This window comes from Oncorhynchus tshawytscha, linkage group LG08 (assembly GCF_018296145.1).
Source record: "Oncorhynchus tshawytscha isolate Ot180627B linkage group LG08, Otsh_v2.0, whole genome shotgun sequence".
NCBI classification, from domain to species: Eukaryota; Metazoa; Chordata; class Actinopteri; order Salmoniformes; family Salmonidae; genus Oncorhynchus; species Oncorhynchus tshawytscha.
In genome coordinates this window covers 50,037,368-50,060,238 of record NC_056436.1, presented here as the reverse complement: position 1 = coordinate 50,060,238, position 22,871 = coordinate 50,037,368, and the positions used below count along the sequence as shown (strand labels likewise).

Here is a 22,871-nt window from a genome sequence, read left to right as displayed (position 1 = left end):
AACACATGGTTTCACATGACATCCTGACTTGCTCTATATACCATTGAGGGTCCCCTCATCCTTACAATAATATTGATACCATAACTTTTAGCCGAACAAAGTTGAATTACTGTTTAGCGGATGCCCCGCCTCACTTTTCTCCACACCCCCCAAAAAAGTACAAATCAGATGCGTTATTTTTTTGCCAATATATGCGGCTCTTTGTGTATACTGCCCTGTCCGCTTTCCCTTGAGCCTTACCCAAGTTGATGCCCAAGAGACCAAACAGCCTCAGATCACACGCTCAGATCATGTTCGAGCCTCGGATTGGACAGTGAAACACACACTCGCACCTGCAGGCGGCGTGCAGATGTTTCATTTTTCATGCCGTCATGGCTGAAGCCAACGCAAATTCCTACTATTTATGTGTCCAGGTTAAATGTAGGACGTCCTTCATTATAAACAAACAGTTGGTTAAATTCATGGTTTTTGCATCATTTTCAGAAGCGATTAATAGATTAAATAACAATGTAATTTAACCCTTTGACTGGCCAGAGATCAAGGCATTCATCAGCAAAGACGCAGTGCAAGATGATAGTATTTTGGACAACCAAATTGAAGTCAAAATGATTGATGAAATCAACGTGTGTCAGTTGTATGGTGATTTGCGATTCATAACTTACATTTTACCGGTACTACCAGTAGTAGTAGGCCAACCGATCACACCACGACGGAACGCGTTTGAAGTGATGATGCACCGCCGAGAACAGCTAGCATGTCGAGCAAAGTACATCGCCAGTGGCACGCACACACTTCGTGCAGATCAGCAGGTGGTGGCTTTTCGTGGCAGCCAGACGAGACAATCGAAGGAGGATGCGGTGAACAAAGTTCCTAGGCTCGAATTTAGTCACACTTGCTCTATATAGATTGATGCTTCTAATTGTGCATGTTATAAATGACATTCTTCTTTTGGATAATGATGAAATGTTATACTCTAAGGCTGGATTTATGTATTTTTTTCCAATGCTATATTAATTTGGCAGATCTAACTTGATTGAATCTCTTTCTAAAAGGCCTAGTCTATGAGAGGCCTAATCGTATTTGTATGAATATTTTGTTAATGCCAAGGCTATAGAGATGCATTCAGGTCACTCATTATTATGGATCAACATTTTAATTTGATTACAATTATTTATTGTCAATCATTCTTTAATTTGTTAGGCTATGCAATTAAGTAGATTCATGAACTGATAATACATTCATACATCACTTTTTTTTCTTTTTTTTATTGTTTGAATATGATAGAATAACATCATTGATGTTACTTTGTGTCTTCATAATAATCATGAAATCAGTCTGAAATTGAATATTTTGCCTATTGTTCATGTCCATATAGCCTAGGACAATGTGATAAAGTACTGTTATTCCTTATCCACCGAATTAATTATTATTTGGGGTTTTTTCTGCTCGTCTCACTTTTCTGAGGGGAAAATCCGGTAAACAGTGAATCAATTTTGTCTGGGTAACTTTAGTTGGGTAACTAATTAACTGACACAAGTACTGGTTTTGGAGAAAAGCTACTTTCAGTTTAAAAATAAAATCAGAGTCGATTGAAGTGCCTGCGCATCTGCGGTGAAGGTGGCAGATTTACAGCACTGTTTGACAGACAAGGCGATATCCCAAAAATGGTTCCTATCACGAAAACGGCTGTTGGGCCACAAACTACTAAGGCACTCACGAACACAGTGGTGTTCTCCGTTTTGCTCTACCACCCCCACAAGTGTCACAGGATTTGTCTGAGGGTAACTCGGTACTGGTTCAAAAAAAATGAATGAAAGTATGGAAATCGTATATATATATATATATATATATATATATATATATATATATATATTTCCTGAGCTTTCTTATATATCTATTTTTCCATTTATGAATGTGTTATTCAATGCATTTCTATGGCCTATAGCAATAAAGCCCCCCCTGGAGGCTTAGACTTTTAGCCATCGTTGAACTTCATTGTTTAATCACCGAGGTTGTTCTCCTTTGAAACTTCATGGAATCTTTACGCGCCCCTGAAACGTGGCTCTGATTTATCCCCTTGACTCTGACCACACATTTCCAAGCCCCTCTGGTACAGTGCAACCCTGCACAGTACCACAAAATGTTAAACAAATAAATCCTGTCTCACCTGTGACCCAGACCATGATGAGCATCTCGGTCCAGCTGAATTCGGTGGTCTTGACCCGGTAGATCTGCATGGGGTGGTCAGTGACGGTCACGTTTGGCATGGTGCTGATGCCCTGGAAGCGGTCTGATGCGTTGAACAACAGCAGGCACAGGAAGATGATGAAGGAGGCGGCATGGGCCACAAACTTCATGAAGGGGCTGCGCAGGACATTTCCTAGCTACATAAAATAAAAAGGATCACATTTACACTTCAGTCACTTAGCAGATGCTTTTATTCAGAGTGACTTACAATCAGTGCATTCAACTTGCATACAGTAGGTAAGTAATAGCAAGTAATACCTTTCAGTGGGGGTCAGTGGCATGCAAAGCGAGAAATCAGTCCATAAGTATATAGAGTAACTATGCTACAACTTAACGGAAATTATTTTTACAGTGAACATCCCTTAAGATGTTAAATGTAACACTAACATTCATTGGAGCGTTGCAAGATACCTTTGCTATACAACTGGCACGTTCGGCGATGTCATTTACAAAATAGCCTCCAATACCCTACTCAATAAATTGGATGTAGTCTATCACAGTTCCAGACGTTTTGTCACCAAAGCCCCATATACTACCCACCACTGCGACCTGTACGCTCTCGTTGGCTGGCCCTCGCTTCATACTCGCCGCCATACCCACTGGCTCGAGGTCATCTACAAGACCCTGCTAGGTAAAGTCCACCCTTATCTCAGCTCGCTGGTCACCATAGCAGCACCCACCTGTAGCATACGCTCCAGCAGGTTTATCTCTCTGGTCACCCCCAAATCAATTCTTCCTTTGGCCACCTCTCCTTCCAGTTCTCTGCTGCCAATGACTGGAACGAACTACAAAAATCTCAAACTGGAAATATTTATTTCCCTCACTAGCTTTAAGCACCAGCTGTCAGAGCAGCTCACAGATTACTGCACCTGTACATAGCCCATCTATAATTTAGCCCAAACAACTACCTCTCCCTCTACTGTATTTATTTAGTTTGCTCCTTTGCATCCCATTATTTCCCTCTACTTTGCACATTCTTCCACTGCAAATCTACCATTCTAGTGTTTTACTTGCTATATTGTATTTACTTCGACACCACAGCCTTTTTTAAAAACTTTTTTTTTGCCTTTACCTCCCTTTTCTCACCTCATTTGCTGACATTGTATATAGACTTATTTTTCTACTGCATTATTGACTGTATATTTGTTTTACTCCATGTGTAACTCTGTGTTGTTGTATGTGTCGAACTGCTTTGCTTTATCTTGGCCAGGTCGCAATTGTAAATGAGAACTTGTTCTCAAGTAGCCTACCTGGTTAAATAAAGGTGAAATAAAAAAAAATTAAAAGCAGGGTAAGTGAATATAAACAAATAAACACACTATGCACTCACACTCCAAATCAAATCAAATGTTATTTGTCACATACACATGGTTAGCAGATGTTAATGCGAGTGTAGCGAAATGCTTGTGCTTCTAGTTCCGACAATGCAGTAATAACCAACAAGTAATCTAGCTAACAATTCCAAAACTACTACCTTATAGACACAAGTGTAAGGGGATAAAGAACATGTACATAAAGATATATGAATGAGTGATGGTACAGAGCGGCATAGGCAAGATACAGTAGATGGTATTGAGTGCAGTATATACATATGAGATGAGTAAGTAAACAAAGTGGCATAGTTAAAGTGGCTAGTGATACATGTATTACATAAAGATGCAGTAGATGATATAGAGTGCAGTATATACATATGAGATGAGTAATGAAGGGTATGTAAACATTATATCAGGTAGCATTGTTTAAAGTGGCTAGTGATATATTTTACATAATTTCCCATCAATTCCCATTATTAAAGTGGCTGGAGTTGAGTCAGTGTGTTGGCAGCAGCCACTCAATGTTAGTGGTGGCTGTTTAATAGTCTGATGGCCTTGAGATAGAAGCTGTTTTTCAGTCTCTCGGTCCCAGCTTTGATGCACCTGTACTGACCTTGCCTTCTGGATGATAGCGGGGTGAACAGGCAGTGGCTCGGGTGGTTGTTGTCCTTGATGATTTTTATGGCCTTCCTGTGACATCGGGTGGTGTAGGTGTCCTGGAGGGCAGGTAGTTTGCCCCCGGTGATGCGTTGTGCAGACCTCACTACCCTCTGGAGAGCCTTACGGTTGTGGGCGGAGCAGTTGCCGTACCAGGCGGTGATACAGCCCGACAGGATGCTCTCGATTGTGCATCTGTAGAAGTTTGTGAGTGCTTTTGGTGACAAGCCGAATTTCTTCAGCCTCCTGAGGTTGAAGAGGCACTGCTGCGCCTTCTTCACGATGCTGTCTGTGTGGGTGGACCAATTCAGTTTGTCTGTGATGTGTACGCCGAGGAACTTAAAACTTACTACCCTCTCCACTACTGTTCCATCGATGTGGATAGGGGGGTGTTCCCTCTGCTGTTTCCTGAAGTCCACAATCATCTCCTTAGTTTTGTTGACGTTGAGTGTGAGGTTATTTTCCTGACACCACACTCCGAGGGCCCTCACCTCCTCCCTGTAGGCCGTCTTGTCGTTGTTGGTAATCAAGCCTACCACTGTTGTGTCGTCCGCAAACTTGATTGAGTTGGAGGCGTGCGTGGCCACGCAGTCGTGGGTGAACAGGGAGTACAGGAGAGGGCTCAGAACGCACCCTTGTGGGGCCCCAGTGTTGAGGATCAGCGGGGTGGAAATGTTGTTGCCTACCCTCACCACCTGGGGGCGGCCCGTCAGGAAGTCCAGTACCCAGTTGCACAGGGCGGGGTCGAGACCCAGGGTCTCGAGCTTGATGACGAGCTTGGAGGGCACTATGGTGTTCCTAGACTTACTTACTTAACTCAAAGGTGGCTGTAAATGTCTTTGTTTTACTTTTAAGAGGAAGAGTTAGGGTACATGGACAAAAGAGGCCCTATACATTACTATTCTATATGTCATTCTATGGGCTAGACACGATACGCTTCATATGCTATGGTTTGAGTTTAGATAATTGAAGGGAACACAATTGGTGAATTCTGTCCCAACACAGTCTCTGTATTTCAGCTGAGACATACTCCAGTTGAGAGGTTCTGAGTGGCAGGAATGATGGAGGTGGGTGGCCTTGCATGCCATAATTATATCTATACTCGTTTGGCAGATATTACTTTTCACATTGCAAAACAATTAGCAATCAATCTAATTGATTTTATAAAGCTCTTTTACATCAGTAGTTGTCACAAAGTGCTATACAGATAAATCCCCAAAGAGCAAGCAATGCAGAAGCAATGTAGCTAGAAAAAAAACTCCCCAGAATGCCAGAAACCTAGGAAGAAACCTAGAGAGAAACCAAGCTTTGAGTGTTGGCCAGTCCTCTTCTGGCTATGATGGGTGGAGATAAGAGTATGGCCATTAAGACCAGATTATTCTTCAACACGTTCAAATGTTCATAGAATAATAACCATATTGGTTAAAGAGGGTTGCAACAGTTCAACATCTTCAACATTCAACATTTATTCAACAATAAATGTCAGTTGGTGGCTTTTCATAGCTGAGTATTCAGAAGTCGAGAGAGCAGGTCAGAGAGAGCGAAAGAAAGAGATTCGAAACAGCAGGTTTAGGGCCAATCATACGTATTGGTTTGAACTTTGTAGAGTTGTAAATAACTGCGTTCTAATAATTTTGGATAGAAAAAAAAAGTCTAGGTGGCCTAGTCAGCCCAAGTATGAATATTAACCTAATTTGATCCCATTCACATTTTCTCACAAACAAATGGTCTATAAATACACAACGTTACCGCTTTGTTTACCCTGGCCAGAGGGACAGGGCGCATAGTAGGCTACACTGTGCAGCTTCTGTTGTTAGTAGCCTACAGTTGATCACACTGAAAAATGGTCTCGTTTCCATGCAATACAACATGTTAGATCACTAATGTTTAGGTATATAGGTTTTTGCTTGTGTCTGTTGGGAGTGATGTGTTATCACGCTTGCTCAATAATTACCGGAGAAAAGTGAAGAGCATGCCTTGAGCTTTGTGCTAGGCAATCAACCTGTATTTTCAGTGAATCTGATTGGTCAAGACATGCAAAGAGCCTGCACCGGCACTCCGATGTGAAGGACAGACAAATTGTGCATGAGTTGACAAATAATGAGGCAAAACGGTAAAAACAAAACTGCACTTTGCCCCTCTTTAACACTTTGAATCAATATATTGTATTTTTGTGCAGCCTTGTGAACAACATACTCCATCAACATTGCTCTGACCAAGACTACATCTGAATTCTGACCAAGTGTTTCAGGTTGGTAAACGACACTCGGCGGTTTGGTCGGAGGACGTGGTACTCTTACCCGACTGCAGGGAGCGAACCAGTAGCCCATGGCCAGTAGGGGCAGACCAAAGGCCACCGCCACCACCACCAGGCACTTCACAGCGATGGTCTGCTCCCTCAGGCCCGACAGGTTCTCATACCAGATCGTCAACAGCTGCTGCTGGCAGTTGGGGTGGGCCACAAACTGTAGGGGAGGAGAGAGAGAACCGGAAATAAAATATGTCATGTAAAAGTTAATGCAATGGGCAAGCAGTCTGGGAAGAAAAGAGGCTGAGTGGCAGGCCTGGTTCATCCTCTAGGCTGTCACGCAGTTTAGTCTGGAAAATGAGTACGAAGACCCAGTTCCGAATATATCCTGTAGGCACCAGGGGGAAATCAGGAAAAGGGACTGCTGGAGTGGAGGCACCAGTCATCGGTTGGTCATTTGCATTTTAAGTGGGCCTATAAAGTGTGTTTGTGTGTGTATATGTGTGTGTGTGAGTGAGTGTGTGCGAGAGAGAGAGAGCTTCTCATATAATCACATTAACAGGCTTGATCAAATCTGGGAGAAATGCATTAGGCTTTCGCCAGTGGCGGCTGGTGTGGGAAGAACTGGGGAGGTGGTGTTCCCTGTAATGGAAGTGTTTAATCAAAACCCACCGAGACATTAATGAAGTGGACAGTTCTCTCTGTGGGGTTCCTTGACACTGTCTGCCAGCCCAGTCAATCCATAACCATTTCAAAATAGTAAACATTTGGTTATTTGCTCTGTAAAGACCAAACACCACAAGATAAGAACATCAACCTGTCTCAAGGGGAGGTAAATAGTATGGGTTCACATGTTGATAATAATATGGGAAAAGATAGACACGCAATTCCAATTGAAGAAAAAGATAATGGACGGGAGTGGTGGCCAATTCCAGTTCAAATTCTAATTGATGAATCGAAATGGGATTGACCACAAGGTGTTGCTCCCAGGGACTTCGAGAATCACTTGTTCAAGTTCATTTCGAGACACAGACTCGTGAATTCAGGGTCAGTGAGAGGTGCATTACCACCTGTAGTAAGGAACAAGTTCCATCCTCAAGTGTGCAAGGTTAATGAATAACACACCTCTGTGCATTTGGATTTGTAATGTCATGGTTGTCCTACATCACCTCTCCCTTTTTCCTAGGAGGCTAGCAAAGATTGAATTGGAAAATATGGCAGATTAATTATGCAGTTGAATGAGGAATCAAGGCGACGCCAGAACGGCTATAAATAAGGAGCAGCGAGTCTATTATTAAAGTTTCTTTGGAAAGGGAGAAATGTGTGACATTCATACATTTTTGGGATGAGTGGGATGAGTGTACTGTGAGGGAGGTACTAAAAGCCTGGGAGAAGTTGAGAGGTGAAAATGAACTTTGCAGTTACAGGATAAGGACAATCTCATGAATGTACATGTTGAATGTACATGTTGTTGTTTTGCTCTAGGACACCCACAGGCCTCACAAGAATCGTTTGAAGGTCTCCCAGTACCAGTTGAAAAAATGTATGGAATTATATACAGTGCATTCGGAAAGTATTCAGACCCCTTGACTTTTTACACATTTTGTTTGGTTACAGCCTTGTTCTAAAAAAAAAAGAAAAAAATCCCTTCATCAATCTACACACAAAACCCCATAACGACAAAGCAAAAACAAGATTTTAGAAATGTTTGCTAACAATCGAGTCTTCTTAGGTATGACGCTACAAAAACTTGGCACACCTGTATTTGGGGAGTTTCTTCCATTCTTCTCTGCAGGTCCTCTCAAGCTCTGTCAGGTTGGATGGGGAGCACCGCTGCACAGCTGTTTTCAGGTCTCTCCAGAGATGTTCGATCGGGTTCAAGTCCAGGCTCTGGCTGGGCAACTCAAGATAATTCAGAGATTGTCCCAAAGCCACTCCTGCATTGTCTTTGCTGTGTGCTTAGGTCCTGAGAGCTCTGAAGCAGATTTTCATCAAGGATCTATGTACTTTGCTCCGTTCATCTTTGCCTCGATCCTGATTAGTATGCCAAGGGGTCTGAAAACTTTCCGATGGTCACTCTATCAACTGGTTCCCCATTGATCTCCGTAGGGGGTAGTTCAGTTTTGTTCCTTCTACAATCAATGTATCTCTTTTGTTTTCTTAATATTTTTTATCAAGAAAGTTATCTGTGCACCATGTACTTTAATGTAATATCAACTAGAGGTCGACAGATTAATTAGGGCCGATTTCAAGTTTTCATAACAATCAGTAATCGGCATTTTTGCACATCGATTGTGGCCGATTACATTGCACTCCACGAGGAGACTGCGTGGCAGGCTGACTACCTGTTACGCGAGTGCAGCCAGGAGCCAAGGTAAGTTGCTAGCTAGCATTAAACTTATCTTATAAAAAATAATCAATCTTAACATAATCGCTAGTTAACTACACATGGTTGATGATGTTACTAGTTTATCTTGCTTGTCCTGCTTTAAATATAATCAACGCAGTGCCTGTTAATTTCTCATCGAATCACAGCCTACTTCGACAAAAAGGTGATGTGTCACGTCCTGACCTTAGTTCCTTTTGGTATGTCTCTATTTTAGGTTGGTCAGGGCGTCAGTTGGGGTGGGCATTCTGTTTTGTTCTTGTGTTTATATTTCTATGTGTTTGGCCTGGTATGGTTCCCAATCAGAGGCAGCTGTCGATCGTTGTCTCTGATTGAGAACCATACTTAGGTAGCCTGTTTACCCACTCTTGTTTGTGGGTGGTTATTTTCTGTTTCAGTGTTTTCACCATACGGGACTGTTTAGGTTTTCCATTATTTGCTTGTTCACTTGTTTTCTGTGTTCAGTGTAATAATTATGACGAACACTTACCACGCTGCATATTGGTCCGATATTTCCTACTCCTCCTCAGAAGAGGAAGACGACAACCGCTACATGATGATTTAACAAGCACATGCGCGAAAAAAGCACTGTCCTCGCACCAATGTGTACCTAACATTAAACATCAATGCCTCTCGTTAAAATCAATACACAAGTATATATTTTTAAAGCTGCATATTTAGTTAATATCGCCTGCTAACATGAATTTCTTTTAACTAGGGAAATTGTGTCACTTATTTTGCGTTCCGTGTAAACAGAGTCAGGTTATATGCTGCAGTTTGGGCCGCCTGGCTGTTTGCGAACTGTGTGAAGACCATTTCTTCCTAACAAAGACTGTAATTAATTTGCCAGAATTGTACATAATCATGACATCACAGTGAAGGTTGTGCAATGTAACAGCAATATTTAGACTTAGGGATGCCACCCATTAGATAAAATACGGAATGGTTCCGTATTTCACTGAAAGAATAAACATTTTGTTTTCGAAATGATAGTTTCTGGATTTTACGCTATTAAATGACCTAAGGCTCATATTTCTGTGTGTTATTATGTTATAATTAAGTCTATGATTTGATATTTGATAGAGCAGTCTGACTGAGCGGTGGTAGGCAGCAGCAGGCTCGTAAGCATTCATTCAAACAGCACTTTCGTGCATTTGCCAGCAGCTCTTCGCTATGTTTCAAGCATTGAGCTGTTTATGACTTCAAGCCTATCAACTCCCGAGATTAGGCTGGTGTAACTGATGTGAAATGGCTAGCTAGTTAGCGGGGTGCGCGCTAACAGCGTTTCAATTGGTGACGTCACTCGCTCGGAGAACTTGAAGTAGTTGTTCCCCTTGCTCTGCAAGGGCTGCGGCTTTTGAGGAGCGATGGGTAACGATGCTTCGAGGGTGACTGTTGTCAATGTGTCCCAGGTTTGAGCCCAGGTAAGGGCGAGGAGAGGGACGGAAGCTATACTGTTGCACTGGCAATACTATAGTGCCTATAAGAACATCCAATAGTCAAAGGTATATGAGATACAAATGGTATAGAGAGAAATAGTCCTATAATTCCTATAATAACTACAACCTAAAACTCCTTACCTGGGAATATTGAAGACTCATGTTAAAAGGAACCACCAGCTTTCATATGTTCTGAGCAAGGAACTTAAACGTTAGCTTTTTTACATGGCCCATATTGCACTTTTACTTTCTTCTCCAACACTTTGTTTTTGCATTATTTAAACCAAATTTAACATGTTTCATTATTTATTTGAGACTAAATTGATTTTATTGATGTATTATATTAAGTTAAAATAAGTGTTCATTCACTATTGTTGTAATTGTCATTATTCCAAATATATTTATAAAAATCTTCCGATTAATCGGTATCGGCTTTTTTTGGTCCTCCAATAACCGGTATCGGCGTTGAAAAATCATAAATTGGTCTACCTCTAATATCAACTAACTGTAATCAATGTCATTTGGTTGTGCTATTAGATCAAGCACAGTGACAACACATTAAGCTGTTGTATAAATATATTAAATATCTGACATTGTATTCTATTTGAACTTTGGTGTGCTTTTAAAATGGTTGAAAGCGCAGCGATAACACATTTAGGTGACAATCTAAATAAAAAAATCTGACATAGATTTTCCATTGGAATTTGGTTGTGCTTTTAAAATGGTTGACAGCATAGTTAGTGATTGGGATTTCAACAAACTTTTAGCTGTCTTTTTTGAGTGGGTGAAAATAGGTTGGAATCTCATTGATCAATCTATCTTTCCAAATATGACCCAATACTCCACGTTGAAATGACATGGTGTGCACAGAGGGAAGGATCCAAACATCCTTTTTAATACATTATATACCATTCATTTCTATTGGGCTCAAAACTATCTGAAACAACCAAAACAACAACAAATGCATCCAACAAATGTATAGTCACAAGCTTGATGTGGTTATTGCATCCTATGAATATGGGACCAAAATACTTCATGTTTGACTACTTTAACACACATACAGCATAAGTGAATTTGTCCCAATACTTTTGGTCCGCTAAAAAGGGGGGGGATTATGTACAAAAAATGCTGTAATTTCTAAACAATTCACCCAATATATGAAAATTAAAGCTGACAGTCTGCACTTTAACCTCATAGTTATTGTACCATTTCAAGTATCCCAATACTTTTGAGGCTCACTGTGCATGTACATTCAATATGTTGACTGTACTTTAGGTGGAATTATGCTGTGTTACTTCTAGGCACTCTGAACAGGAACATTATGTTTAGTTATTAGTTGACCCCTGAACGTGGAGGTACAGCATAGGGATTTCTAGTATCAGATATTGTAGTTCTGGCAAAAAACAAAAGCACCCAGCATCGGAGCAATGCAAATTGCTAACTGTTGCAAAAAGTGTAGAGACAAAATGTTGATGAAAAATGGATGAATGCTGCATATGAGACAGATAATGTTACAAAAGTTGCCCTGTTGAGTTGGAAGGCATGCTCGTTTTTTTTTGTTGCTCAGGTAAAAGTTTGCCAGGTAATATTTTAGGCAGGTCCGGTGGAGGGGTGTAGAAAGGACAGAAGGGCCAGAGATGCAGATCTGGTACACAGGCAAGTAACAATGGAATCCTTTGGATGTAACTTGGTGTGTCTTGGTAATTGTTTTGACTGAACTACTGTTATATTCTAGAAATAACTTACAAGATAGAGATAAGAGAGCGAAGTCAACTGCTTGCAAGGCCTTAGAATAGATAAAGGAAACTGTTAGCTACTTACCTTTTTCACCTCGTACTTGATGGCCAGTTTGACCCTGCTCAGGAGAGAGCGAAGGCCCTTCCCCGCCTCCTTCTCAGCAGTAACATCTCCATTCAAAATGGCTTCCACTTCCTCCGTGTCCCGACAGAGGTCCAGCACTCCCACTACAAAGTCCTTACACTGCATAGACAGCTTGCGATAGTCATTCTGGACAGAGGGAGAGAAAACACAGGTTAGAGCCAAGTCAGCTGCTGTAGACAGGGAAATGCAAGCTCGTCTGCATAAATCTAATTTACAAAAGTAATATGTGACACAAGCATAATATAAACTTAGTGGTATTTTGTTCAGCAACCATACTGTTATAGAAGCTATATCAGTGAGAAAACAATTCAAATTCTTAGAAAACCCTTTTAGCATTTCTGAGTAACTGAGCACTACTTGGCTGGACAAAAAGAGCCATATGCCTACGGTAGTGGTGACCCAATGGGAATATCTGTGTGCAATGATGTCGGCAGTGTTATATATATGCACATTTCATAAAATGTTATTATTACTCAAGTATGAAAATCTGAAATACATTTACATCTTAATACTGTGCACTGTACAAGGGGGAGGTCAGGTCATGGCCGCAGGAAGATGTTTTGGGGCGGTGCTGAGGAGTATTTTTCTCTGCTCTGCTAACAAGTACTTTTCTCCGCTCATACAGGAGTAATAAAGGCCTAGTTCACAAACATTGTTGATTGTTAAAATGTTATATATATATATATATATATATATATATATACTGTATATATATATTTTGGGACTTTTTTTCTAAATTTGATTTATCAGGGGGTGCTATGGATCAGATAATGTAATTGTTTCTGTTTTATCAATTGCTGTGCTGATCAATGGACAGTTCATTACCTCTGTCAAAATAATATATAGCTTAAATGTTTGTACTTGTATTCCCTGTTGCAATAAAGATGCCGACGCAACAATAATACACATTTACAATAGGCCTATATTAAAAAATACATACAACAAAATTGTGTGTGCATATACAGATCATTCGGGAAGTATTCAGACCCCTTGACTTTTTCCACATTTTGTTATGTTACAGCCTTATTCTAAAGTCAATTAGATTACATTTTTTCCTCATCAATCTACACACAATACCCCATAATGACAAAGCAAAAATCGTTTTTTAAAAGTTTTGCACAAGTATTATTAGTTATTTACATTAGTATTTAGACCCTTTGCTATGAGACTCAAAATTGAGCTCATGTGAATCCTGTTTCCATTTGTCATCCTTGGATGTTTCTACAACTTGACTGTAGTCCACCTGTGGTAAATTCAATTGATTGGACATGATTTGGAAAGGCACACACCTGTCTATATAAGGTCCAGTTGACAGTGCATGTCAGAGCAAAAACCAAGCCGTGAGGTCGAAGGAATTGTCCGTAGATCTCCGAGACAGGATTGTGTCGAGGAACAGATCTGGGGAAGGGTACCAAAACATTTCTGCTGCATTAAAAGTCCCAAAAACACAGTGACCCCCAACATTCTTAAATGGAATAAGTTTGGAACCACCAAGACTCTTCCTGGAGCTCGCTGTCCAGCCAAACTGAGCAATCGTGGGAGAAGGGCCTTGGTCAGGGAGGTGATCAAGAACCCGATGGACACTGACAGAGCTCCAGAGCTCCTGTGTGGAGATGGAAGAACCTTGTAGAAGGACAACTATCTCCGCAGCACTCCACCTATCAGCCCTTTATGGTAGAGTGGCCAGACGGAAGCCATTCTTCAGTAAAAAGGCATATGACAGCCCACTTGGAGTTTGCCAAAAGGCACCTAAAGACTATCAAACCATGAGAAACAAGATTCTCTGGTCTGATGAAATGCTTGGCCTGAATGCCAAGCATCACATCTGAAGGAAACCTGGCACCATCCCTACGGTGAAGCATGGTAGTGGCAGCATCATGCTGTGGCGATGTTTATCAGTGGCGGGGACTGGGAGATTGGTCAGACTCAAGGGAAAGATGAACGGAGCAAAGTACAGAGAGATCCTTGAATGACAACCGGCTCCAGAGCTCTCAGGACCTGACTGGGGCGAAGGTTCACCTTCCAACAGGACAACGACCCTAAGCACACAGCCAAGACAATGCAGGAGTGGCTTTGGGACATGTCTCTGAATGTCCTTGAGTGACCCAGCCAGAGCCCAGACGTGAACCCGATCGAACATCTCTGGATAAACCTGAAAAAAGGTGTGCAGCGACACTCCCCATCCAACCTGACAGACCTTGAGAGGATCTCCAGAGAAGAATGGGAGAAACTCCCCAAATCGAGGCTGTAATCTCTGCCAAAGGTGCTTCAACAAAGTACTGAGTAAAGGGTCTGAATACTTAAGTAAATGTGACATTTCAGTTTGTATTTTACTTGTTATTTGAAAAAATGTTTAGGATTTGTCATTATTTATTTAATCAATGTTAGAATATGGTTGTAACGTAACAAAATGTAGAAAAAGTCAAGGGGTCTGAATACTTTCTGAAGGCACGGTACATTTTACAGACACACTATATTTTGCATTAGTTTTCATATTGTTTTTAGTCCCACCCTTCAGCTCCACTCAACCTCTCCCAACTATCGATGAACAACATCCAGTTTTCATATCTATTTTTCACCTGTGCTGTTTTACAAATGTTCTGAACCTTTCTATTCTCATAGTTTCTACAGTTGTTTTTGCCAAAAGTATGAATATATTATTGATCGATTAACTATGAAAAATCTATGTCTATCTAAAATCTATTAACTATGAAAAATCTGCAGAGCTGGGATGGTTGTATGCCCCATGTATATAACATTCTATTGGTTGCAATCTTGTAGTTTTGAATGTACAGTCATTTTGTGTATCTGTTCATAAACCATGTGTCACGGAAGTGGTACATCAAAATTAACTTCCCAATTATTTTACAATCTATATAGCACAGCTGTCAATTTTTTTGGTCCTTAAATGACTGGTATACTTTTCTATTTATCAATTTTCTTTAACCAATTTTGTTCTTTAATGCAGGATCGACAGACAAGTTCCTTACTTTCCACCCCTTCCATTTTTGCGGTAATGCTGCAAATAGTTGTAATTTTGGGTAGAGCAGAATATACCATATATTTTTGTTTGCTGCATGTCTGATTTATTATATCATTTACAAAGATTAGAACTATTTCTATTGTAAAAATATATATATTTTTTTTAAATCACTTAGTATATTTCAGTTTAACCATAATATTTGTTGATTTATTTGTTCAGTCTTTTATGGAGGATTAAACTGAAATTTAAACCAAACTTCTATGGCGTGTTTTAAAAATAGCTATATTTTGGAATAAAGGGAAAAGGGCCATTCTTGAACATGGGGTGAGACATTCTTACTAATCTGCTACAGAACCAGTTCGGATTTAAGTATAACTTTTGCATGACTGAAACCTTTAGTGAGAGGTCTAATGCTTTAATATTTAAATCATTTCTCCCCTCCGAATTCATATTCATTATATAAATAGGCCCGTTTCATTTTGTTGGGCTTGCCATTCCATATACAATAGAATATTTTTTGCTCATAAAATTTAAAAAAACAAGTTGCTAGGTGTAGGCAAGGCCATAAGCAAATAGGTAAACTGGGATAGGACTAAAGACTTAACCAGAGTGATTTTTTTCACAAATAGACAGGTTTTTTCCTTTCCATTGTAGCAAGATCTTATCTATTGTTCCTAACTTTCTATTCAAATTTATTGTAGTGAGATTATTTATTTATTTCGGGATATGAATATTGAGTATGTCCACATCACTGTCAGACCATTTTATTAATAAACTACACGGTAATGTAAAAGTTGTATTTTTGTGTGATCCAATACCTAATATAGCAGTACCCTTATCATACTTTGGTTGTATCTAGATCCTCTATCAAAATTGTGGATAAAAAAACAAATTATCACAGTACAATGACACCTTTGTTTTCAAGCCCTGGATTTCTAGCCACTTGATATTATTGTTGGATCTGATTTTAATAGCTAACATTTCGATGGCTATAAGAAATAGATATGCCGATAGAGGACAACCTTCTTTTACTCCTCTTCACAGTTTAATAGTTTCTGAAAAGTAGCCATTATTTACTATTTTACACCTCGGGTAACTATACATAACTTTAATCCATTGTATACGTGATTCTCCAAAATGAAATATTCCAGGCATTTTTTATAAATCCCAATCGTAATTTATCAAAAACCTTTTCAAAGTCAGCTATGAATACCAGGCCTGGTTTCCCAGAATTTTCATATTGTTCTATTGTTTCCAGTACTTGTCTTATATTTTCTCCAATGTATCGTCCATGTAAAAAAAAAAAAAAAAGGATTAGGATTAGGATTAATAATATCTGACAATACCGTTTAAATTCTAAACCCTACGCATTTTGCTAGAATGTTTGCATCACAACACTGAAGTGTAAGGGGCCTCCAATTTTTTTAACGGACTGGATCTTTATATTTACCATTTCGGTCCTGTTTCAGAAATAATTAAAATCAGACCTTCACCTGTTTTATAGGAGTGATTAAAACATGCTAATAACTGTCGTCTGAGTACGTAAAAAAAAGGTTTGGTATACGTTACTTTTATTGTTTCTTAACAAAACAATTTGTTTTCTCGACTATGGTTTGTGTGGTCTTGGTTGTTCTTCGAGGAAATGTAGCATAGATAACTGCAGTGTTTGTCCGGTCTGAAATCTGTCTACCTCATCCTACCATACTTCGCTTGGTCTGTGCAATGCTTGATGTAGTTCTGTCCTTGAGCTGTTCTGGTCTATTAATGTTCTGTATTATGTCATTTTTTATGTTTTGTGTTGACCCCAGGAAGAGTAACTTTTGCAACAGCTAACGGGGATCCCAATAACATACCAATTAACGTGAGTCGTGTGGCAGTTTCCCAAAATTTGGTGATTTTAAACTTAACGCAACTAGCAAGTTATGTTTTGTGTAAGAAAGTATGATCTATTGTGGTGCATGAACTGGCCATACACATTAGCTAACGTTACAATCTTATGTTGACTAAGGTTACTTTGCGAACTAAAGTTAATTGCCTATCATAGCATCCAAGGACCAATTTATTTGTGCATAGTTGTTTGTGCTCCGATTACACGCAAGTGTCTAGATCAGCAGTTTACACACTACTTCAGCCTTATGTGAAAAACCTTACTTAGCAAAATATAGCTAGCATTCCTTGTTAGCTACATAACGCTAGCTAATCAAAATATTTGTTTGCATTTACTGATTAACCTCAGCTTGAATGCCAACATATAGCTAGCTATATACAGTATCCTAGGTTTGTTCCATATACTTATTATGACCGGCAGTGGTAGCATGGTGCAAGCAACTGTGTTGTTGCCGAGCAACCAATCCGGTGTTAGAACTCTGAGTTTCGGCTAAAAAAAATGATGTTAGCATTGTCAGACATGCTACAAAAAGGTAGCACATCGTTAGTTCTTAACAGACAGAAATTAGCACTGAGGGTAATAAATTAAACATTTAATAAAAACTGTTGCGCCGACAAAACTTAGTCAGACATTTTTATTAAAGTCCTATAGTCAATTTATGGATGCTATAGTCTCGTTTTAATCTGACGTTTAGAATTTGAGCTGGGTATGAAATACTCAAAAAAATCAATTGCTAACAACCCTGTTAAAAAATCCGGCATGTGGTTCTCGGTAAAAGCCGAACAGCTCACACAAGAGGCAGGGAGTGTGATGTGTACCTCCAAGTTGATTTGCTAATTTTCATTGAGATTGGTATTATATTGGCTTAGATATGGTGATAGGGAGATTTGAATTGAACACTGAGCTTCATTCAATCCCTATAATATTATAGTACTATCATCCTATAATAGACGCAGGTAATAACCGATACTCCCGAGAGCCACTTTTATGAGTTCAGCAAAGTGCAGTAATTATGGAAATTAAAATCATTTTATCTTTGAAAAAATGCAGCTTGGAGTGAAAAAAAATCTATCACATTGTTGTTTCAACCTTGCTCTAAGAACACAATTAAAGATGCATCCCTGTAGGCAGGGATTAAGAGAAAGTGACTTGTAGCGGGATAGATAATAATAATATACAACAATAATAATAATAGTAAACAGTATAGCAGCAGCATAAGTGATAGGTGGGTGTTTGCATGGTGGTGAGAGTGTGTATGTGAGTGTAATAGTGTCAGTGTAGACATGATAGACAGATCATTTTGTATGTATAGTGTATGTGGACACCCCTTCAAATTAGTGGAATAGGATGCCACCTTTCCAACAAGTCAGTTCGTCGAATGTCTGTCCTGCTAGAGCTGCGCCCGTCAACTGTAAGTGCTGTTATTTTGAAGTGGAAACGTCTAGGAGCAACAACGGCTCAGTCGCGAAGTGGTAGGCCACAGAAGCTCACAGAACGGGACCGCCGAGTGCTAAAGCACATAACGCGTAAAAATCGTCTGTCCTTAGTTGCAACACTTACTACCGACTTCCAAACTACTGCTGGAAGCAACGTCAGCACAATAACTTTTCGTTGTGAGCTTCATGAAATGGGTCTCCATGGCCGAGCAGCCGCACACAAGCCTAAGATCACCATTCACAATGCCAAGTCTCGGCTGGAGTGGTGTAAAGCTCACCGCCATTGGACTCTGGAGCAGTGGAAACGCGTTCTCTGGAATGATGAATCACGCTTCACCATCTGGCAGTCCGACGGACGAATCTGGGTTTGGCAGAGGCCAGGAGAACGCTACCTGCCCAAATGAATTGTGCCACCTATAATAGTCTGGGGCTGTTTTTCATGGTTCGGGCTAGGCGCCTTAGTTCCAGTGAAGGGAAATCTTAACGCTGCAGTATACAATGACATTCTAGAAGATTCCGTGCTTTCAACTTTGCGGCAAGAGTTCGGGGAAGGTCCTTTCCTGTTTCAACATGACAATACCCTCGTGTACAAAGTGAGGTTCATACAGAAATGGTTTGTCGAGATTGGTGTGGAAGAACTTGACTGGCCTGCACAGAGCACAGACATCAACCACCTTTGGGTTGAATTAGAACGCCGACTGCGAACCAGGCCTAATCGCCCAACATCAGTGCCCCCAATGCTCGTGGCTGAATGGAAGCAAGTCCCTGCAGCAATGTTCCAACAGTTTGTGGAAAACCTTCAAAAAAGAGTGGAAGCTGTTATAGCAGCAAAGGGGGTACCAACTCCATATTAATGCCCATGATTTTGGAATGAGATGTTTGATGAGCAGGTGTCCAAATAGTTTTGGTCATGTAGTGTATATAGTACATGTAAACAGGGCTGACAAGTGACTGGTAGCAGAAATATATAAATACTTATGGTAATATACTAATGGTAATACATACATGCAAACAGGAGTAATAGTGACCAGTAGCAGGATAAATATATAGATACTAATGGCAATCAATGAACAGCAGCATAGTGGTAGTAATATATCAAATCAATAATCATTTTACAACTCAAATGTGCTGGTGGATAAAAGTCCTGTATTTATGGAAAATATGTTTGAAAATGGTATTTTGTTTTTAAATGATATTGTAAATTGGAATGGTAGATGTCTTTCATGAAGTTACCAGAATTGTGTGGGAAGGTTTGCTCAATCCAAGATTACAACCAATTGACTACAGCATTACCCCAAAAATGGAAGAAGCAGGTAGCAGCGGGAGGAGGTAGGGAACTGGTCTGTCTTCCCAATATAAAGGATCAAACTGGCGGAGGAATAAAAATAGCATAAATAGGAAAGTATACCAGTTTCATTTGAGGACCAGGATTTTGAAAACTTTGCCTTACAGATTGCTGGGAAGAGATTTCTGATATATAATTTTCATGCTACAGGGTGTATTGATAAGAGTTGATAAATAAAATGGACACAAGATTCAAGACTTAAATTATTATATAGAATTCTTGCCACCAATTGTTTTTTGAATATTTGGGTCATACAATCATCGCAGCTCTTCAGATTATGTTGTGAGGATACACAGTCTCAAGTTCAGGAATGGCTGAAAAAGCACAACATTAATCTAAAATTGACCCTAAAAATAGCATTGTTGGGAGATCTGGAGAGACATGGTCGGTCAATTACTAATATAATAATACTCTTAGTAAAAATATTAATCTTCAACTCGCAATCTGTGGATTCTATTCAATTAGATTGGAGACAAGTGGGAGTGGACTTGCTGGGCTGGGGATAGAACGACCTTGTGAGAGATCTGTCAACGTGCTCTTGAGCAGGGCGTTGACCCTGGTTACTTCTGTGGGTCGCTCTGGATGGGAGTCTGTTAGATGTCTGAATCTAATGTAAATGTTAAGCGGCTTCACTGCAAGTAGATTGTATGTTTTAATATTCAATAATAAACATTTAAAAAATCATTTTAGCAGCAGCGTAGGTGTGAGGGGGAGCAGTAGTTGTTAGCCATTTAACAGTCTTATGGCCAAGGGATAGAAGCAGTTTAAGAGTCTGTTGGTCTTAGCCTTGATGCACCGGTACTGCCTGCCAGGATAGGAGCATGGAGAACAGTCCAAATGTGATTGTTTGCTGAGAGCATTTATTCTTGATTTAATTTCCATGGAACAACTCGACGTTCAGAGTGTACTTTGTTCTGCCACATTGTTCATGTCTAATGCTTTATTCTTTCTAATTGTGATCGATTGTCGTAATCCATCTGTCCAAAGACAGAATAGAATGGGAGACAATTTGAATCCAGTTTTAGGCAAGTCCGATTCCTACATTTCCAGTTACTTATGACTGAACATTGTGATCCAACTGTAAAGTGAAGCATTGCACCATGTGGTAAGAGGCAGTGAACCATTTACTGCTTGATTCACTAGAACATGTTCTGATATGATCTCTCACAGAGGGAGGCAAAATGACAATTCAGAGAACAGATGGAAGAAAACCGGTTTCAGAGCAAAAAGATAACAAGCCCTGTATGAGGCCGGATATTGAGCTATGTAATGTGTGAAAACCTAGGACTATATGTATTGTCTATTTTTAGTTTAATCCTGGGTTGAATTTGAACAATAGCTGTTGATGACTTCACAAATCCCATACAGGCCTAAATAGCATCATTGATGATATACATTTCATTTGCTCTGTTAAACCTACATTTTGGAATGACTTTGATAGCACCAGTGAATCTACTAAATTGAGATTTTTCAACAATCATCCTCACGATAGCACATTGGTAACAGTTGGTGACAGATATCAAAACTAAGCAGGACTGGGCTTGGTTAAAACCCTGGATGGGATACCAAAGGGTATCTATAGGTAGATCAACTTTCCAGTAGGAGGTGGTGCCCAGCCTATAGTTTTTTTTCTTACAGTGGACATTACATTGAAGATCTGACATTGTTTCAAAGGTAGAAATTCAACATATTTTATGCAAGGTTTGCCAATGTTGACAATTGGTTACCATGATGACAGTCATGTGGTTGTAATTTCCCTCTCAAAACAACAGTTTTGACTTTTTCAAATACAATGTATTTTCCATGTAGATTCCACGTCACAATACATTGACAAATTATATTGAAACAACATTGATTTAACCAGTTTGTGCCCAGTGGGGTGTGGCAAGGAGTGGAATGTTAGCTAAAAAGACTGGTATCCAGACTACAAACAAGCATCTTTTCCTAAAATGTTCTCATTTCAAACAAATTCAGTGTAGCTTGTTGCATCATACAAGCTCAAAATGGTTGTTATTGTTTCATATGTTTAACAGCATGGGACACCTTAGTAAATTTGGATAACAAGCTTTTGTGGCAATGTGGTTCAGTGAACTCATTTTTACAAGCAATACAAAAAAAAATCTAAGTTCTTAAGAGGACATGTTAGTTTTCCCCCCATCTCCCATTAACTGCTCTTGTAATTCAAGTCTATTTCAGAATGTTTATCTGCAATGTCAATGAATTGATGTAATTAAACATATTTACCAGGGAGAAGCAATTGTGCTGCATGGTCTCTTTTTTATGGCTCTTTTTATCCTGGTGGTGGCAGCAGCATAACACACATACACACACAGGTTGAAGATTCATTACATGACAACATCGGTTTTAAATGACAGATGGCAGAAATTAAAGGAGCAGTTAAGCAGCATCAACACATTGCTATTGTACAAGACTTTACCTGATAACAATCATCAATCTTGTAGATACTAGGGCTGGGAGATATACCGTATTTGACTATATACTGGTATTTATGCACGGACCGGTTTGGGTTTTTACTTTACCTTCTATAACGGTATTTTAATGTTTGGTTTGTTAAATGTGATACGCCGTGTGTAACGCCCATTTTTATAGTCTACTCTGCTACTTGAGTCATCCCTCTGCGCTCTCTCTCTCTCTCCAAGCCGCTTTCCACAGAACTTGTCCCAAACCCGTCACTCAAGGAGCGCATTTGTTTTTGCTTGACTACAAGACACTTTCGTTCTGTCTGCATGGTCAACGACGTTGTTTCCACTTTGATCTTAATATACATCCACAAGCGTTCTACAATTACAATATTAGTTTGTGTTTCTTACATCTGCAAACAGCTAGTTTGTATTTTCTTAGCAAGTTAAGCTAAATCGTTTTAGCCACTAATGCTAATCACTAGTTCGCTGGCTAGCTAACTAGCTAATAAAAGTACTGAGTCAGAGCAAACGTAGCTAGCTAATACAGCCTGATACCATTACTGGTAGAGGCTTAAATCAGCATGTTGTTTGTGCAACAGTATCTTCTAAATCAAAGAGGAATGGG

General features: G+C 39.7%; 1 protein-coding gene across 1 annotated transcript in view; it reads right to left on the bottom strand.

Annotated features, from left to right (window-relative positions):
* LOC112257103 (short transient receptor potential channel 3) overlaps window positions 1-22,871 on the bottom strand; it is a 67,874-nt gene that overhangs the window by 43,323 nt on the left and 1,680 nt on the right. Inside the window, exons 2-4 of the mRNA XM_024430672.2 lie at window positions 12,112-12,297; window positions 6,518-6,682; window positions 2,168-2,384 (exon numbers count right to left, since the gene is read on the bottom strand). Of these exons, the coding sequence (XP_024286440.1) occupies window positions 2,168-2,384; window positions 6,518-6,682; window positions 12,112-12,297 (568 nt within the window). The remainder of the gene's footprint in view (window positions 1-2,167; window positions 2,385-6,517; window positions 6,683-12,111; window positions 12,298-22,871) is intronic.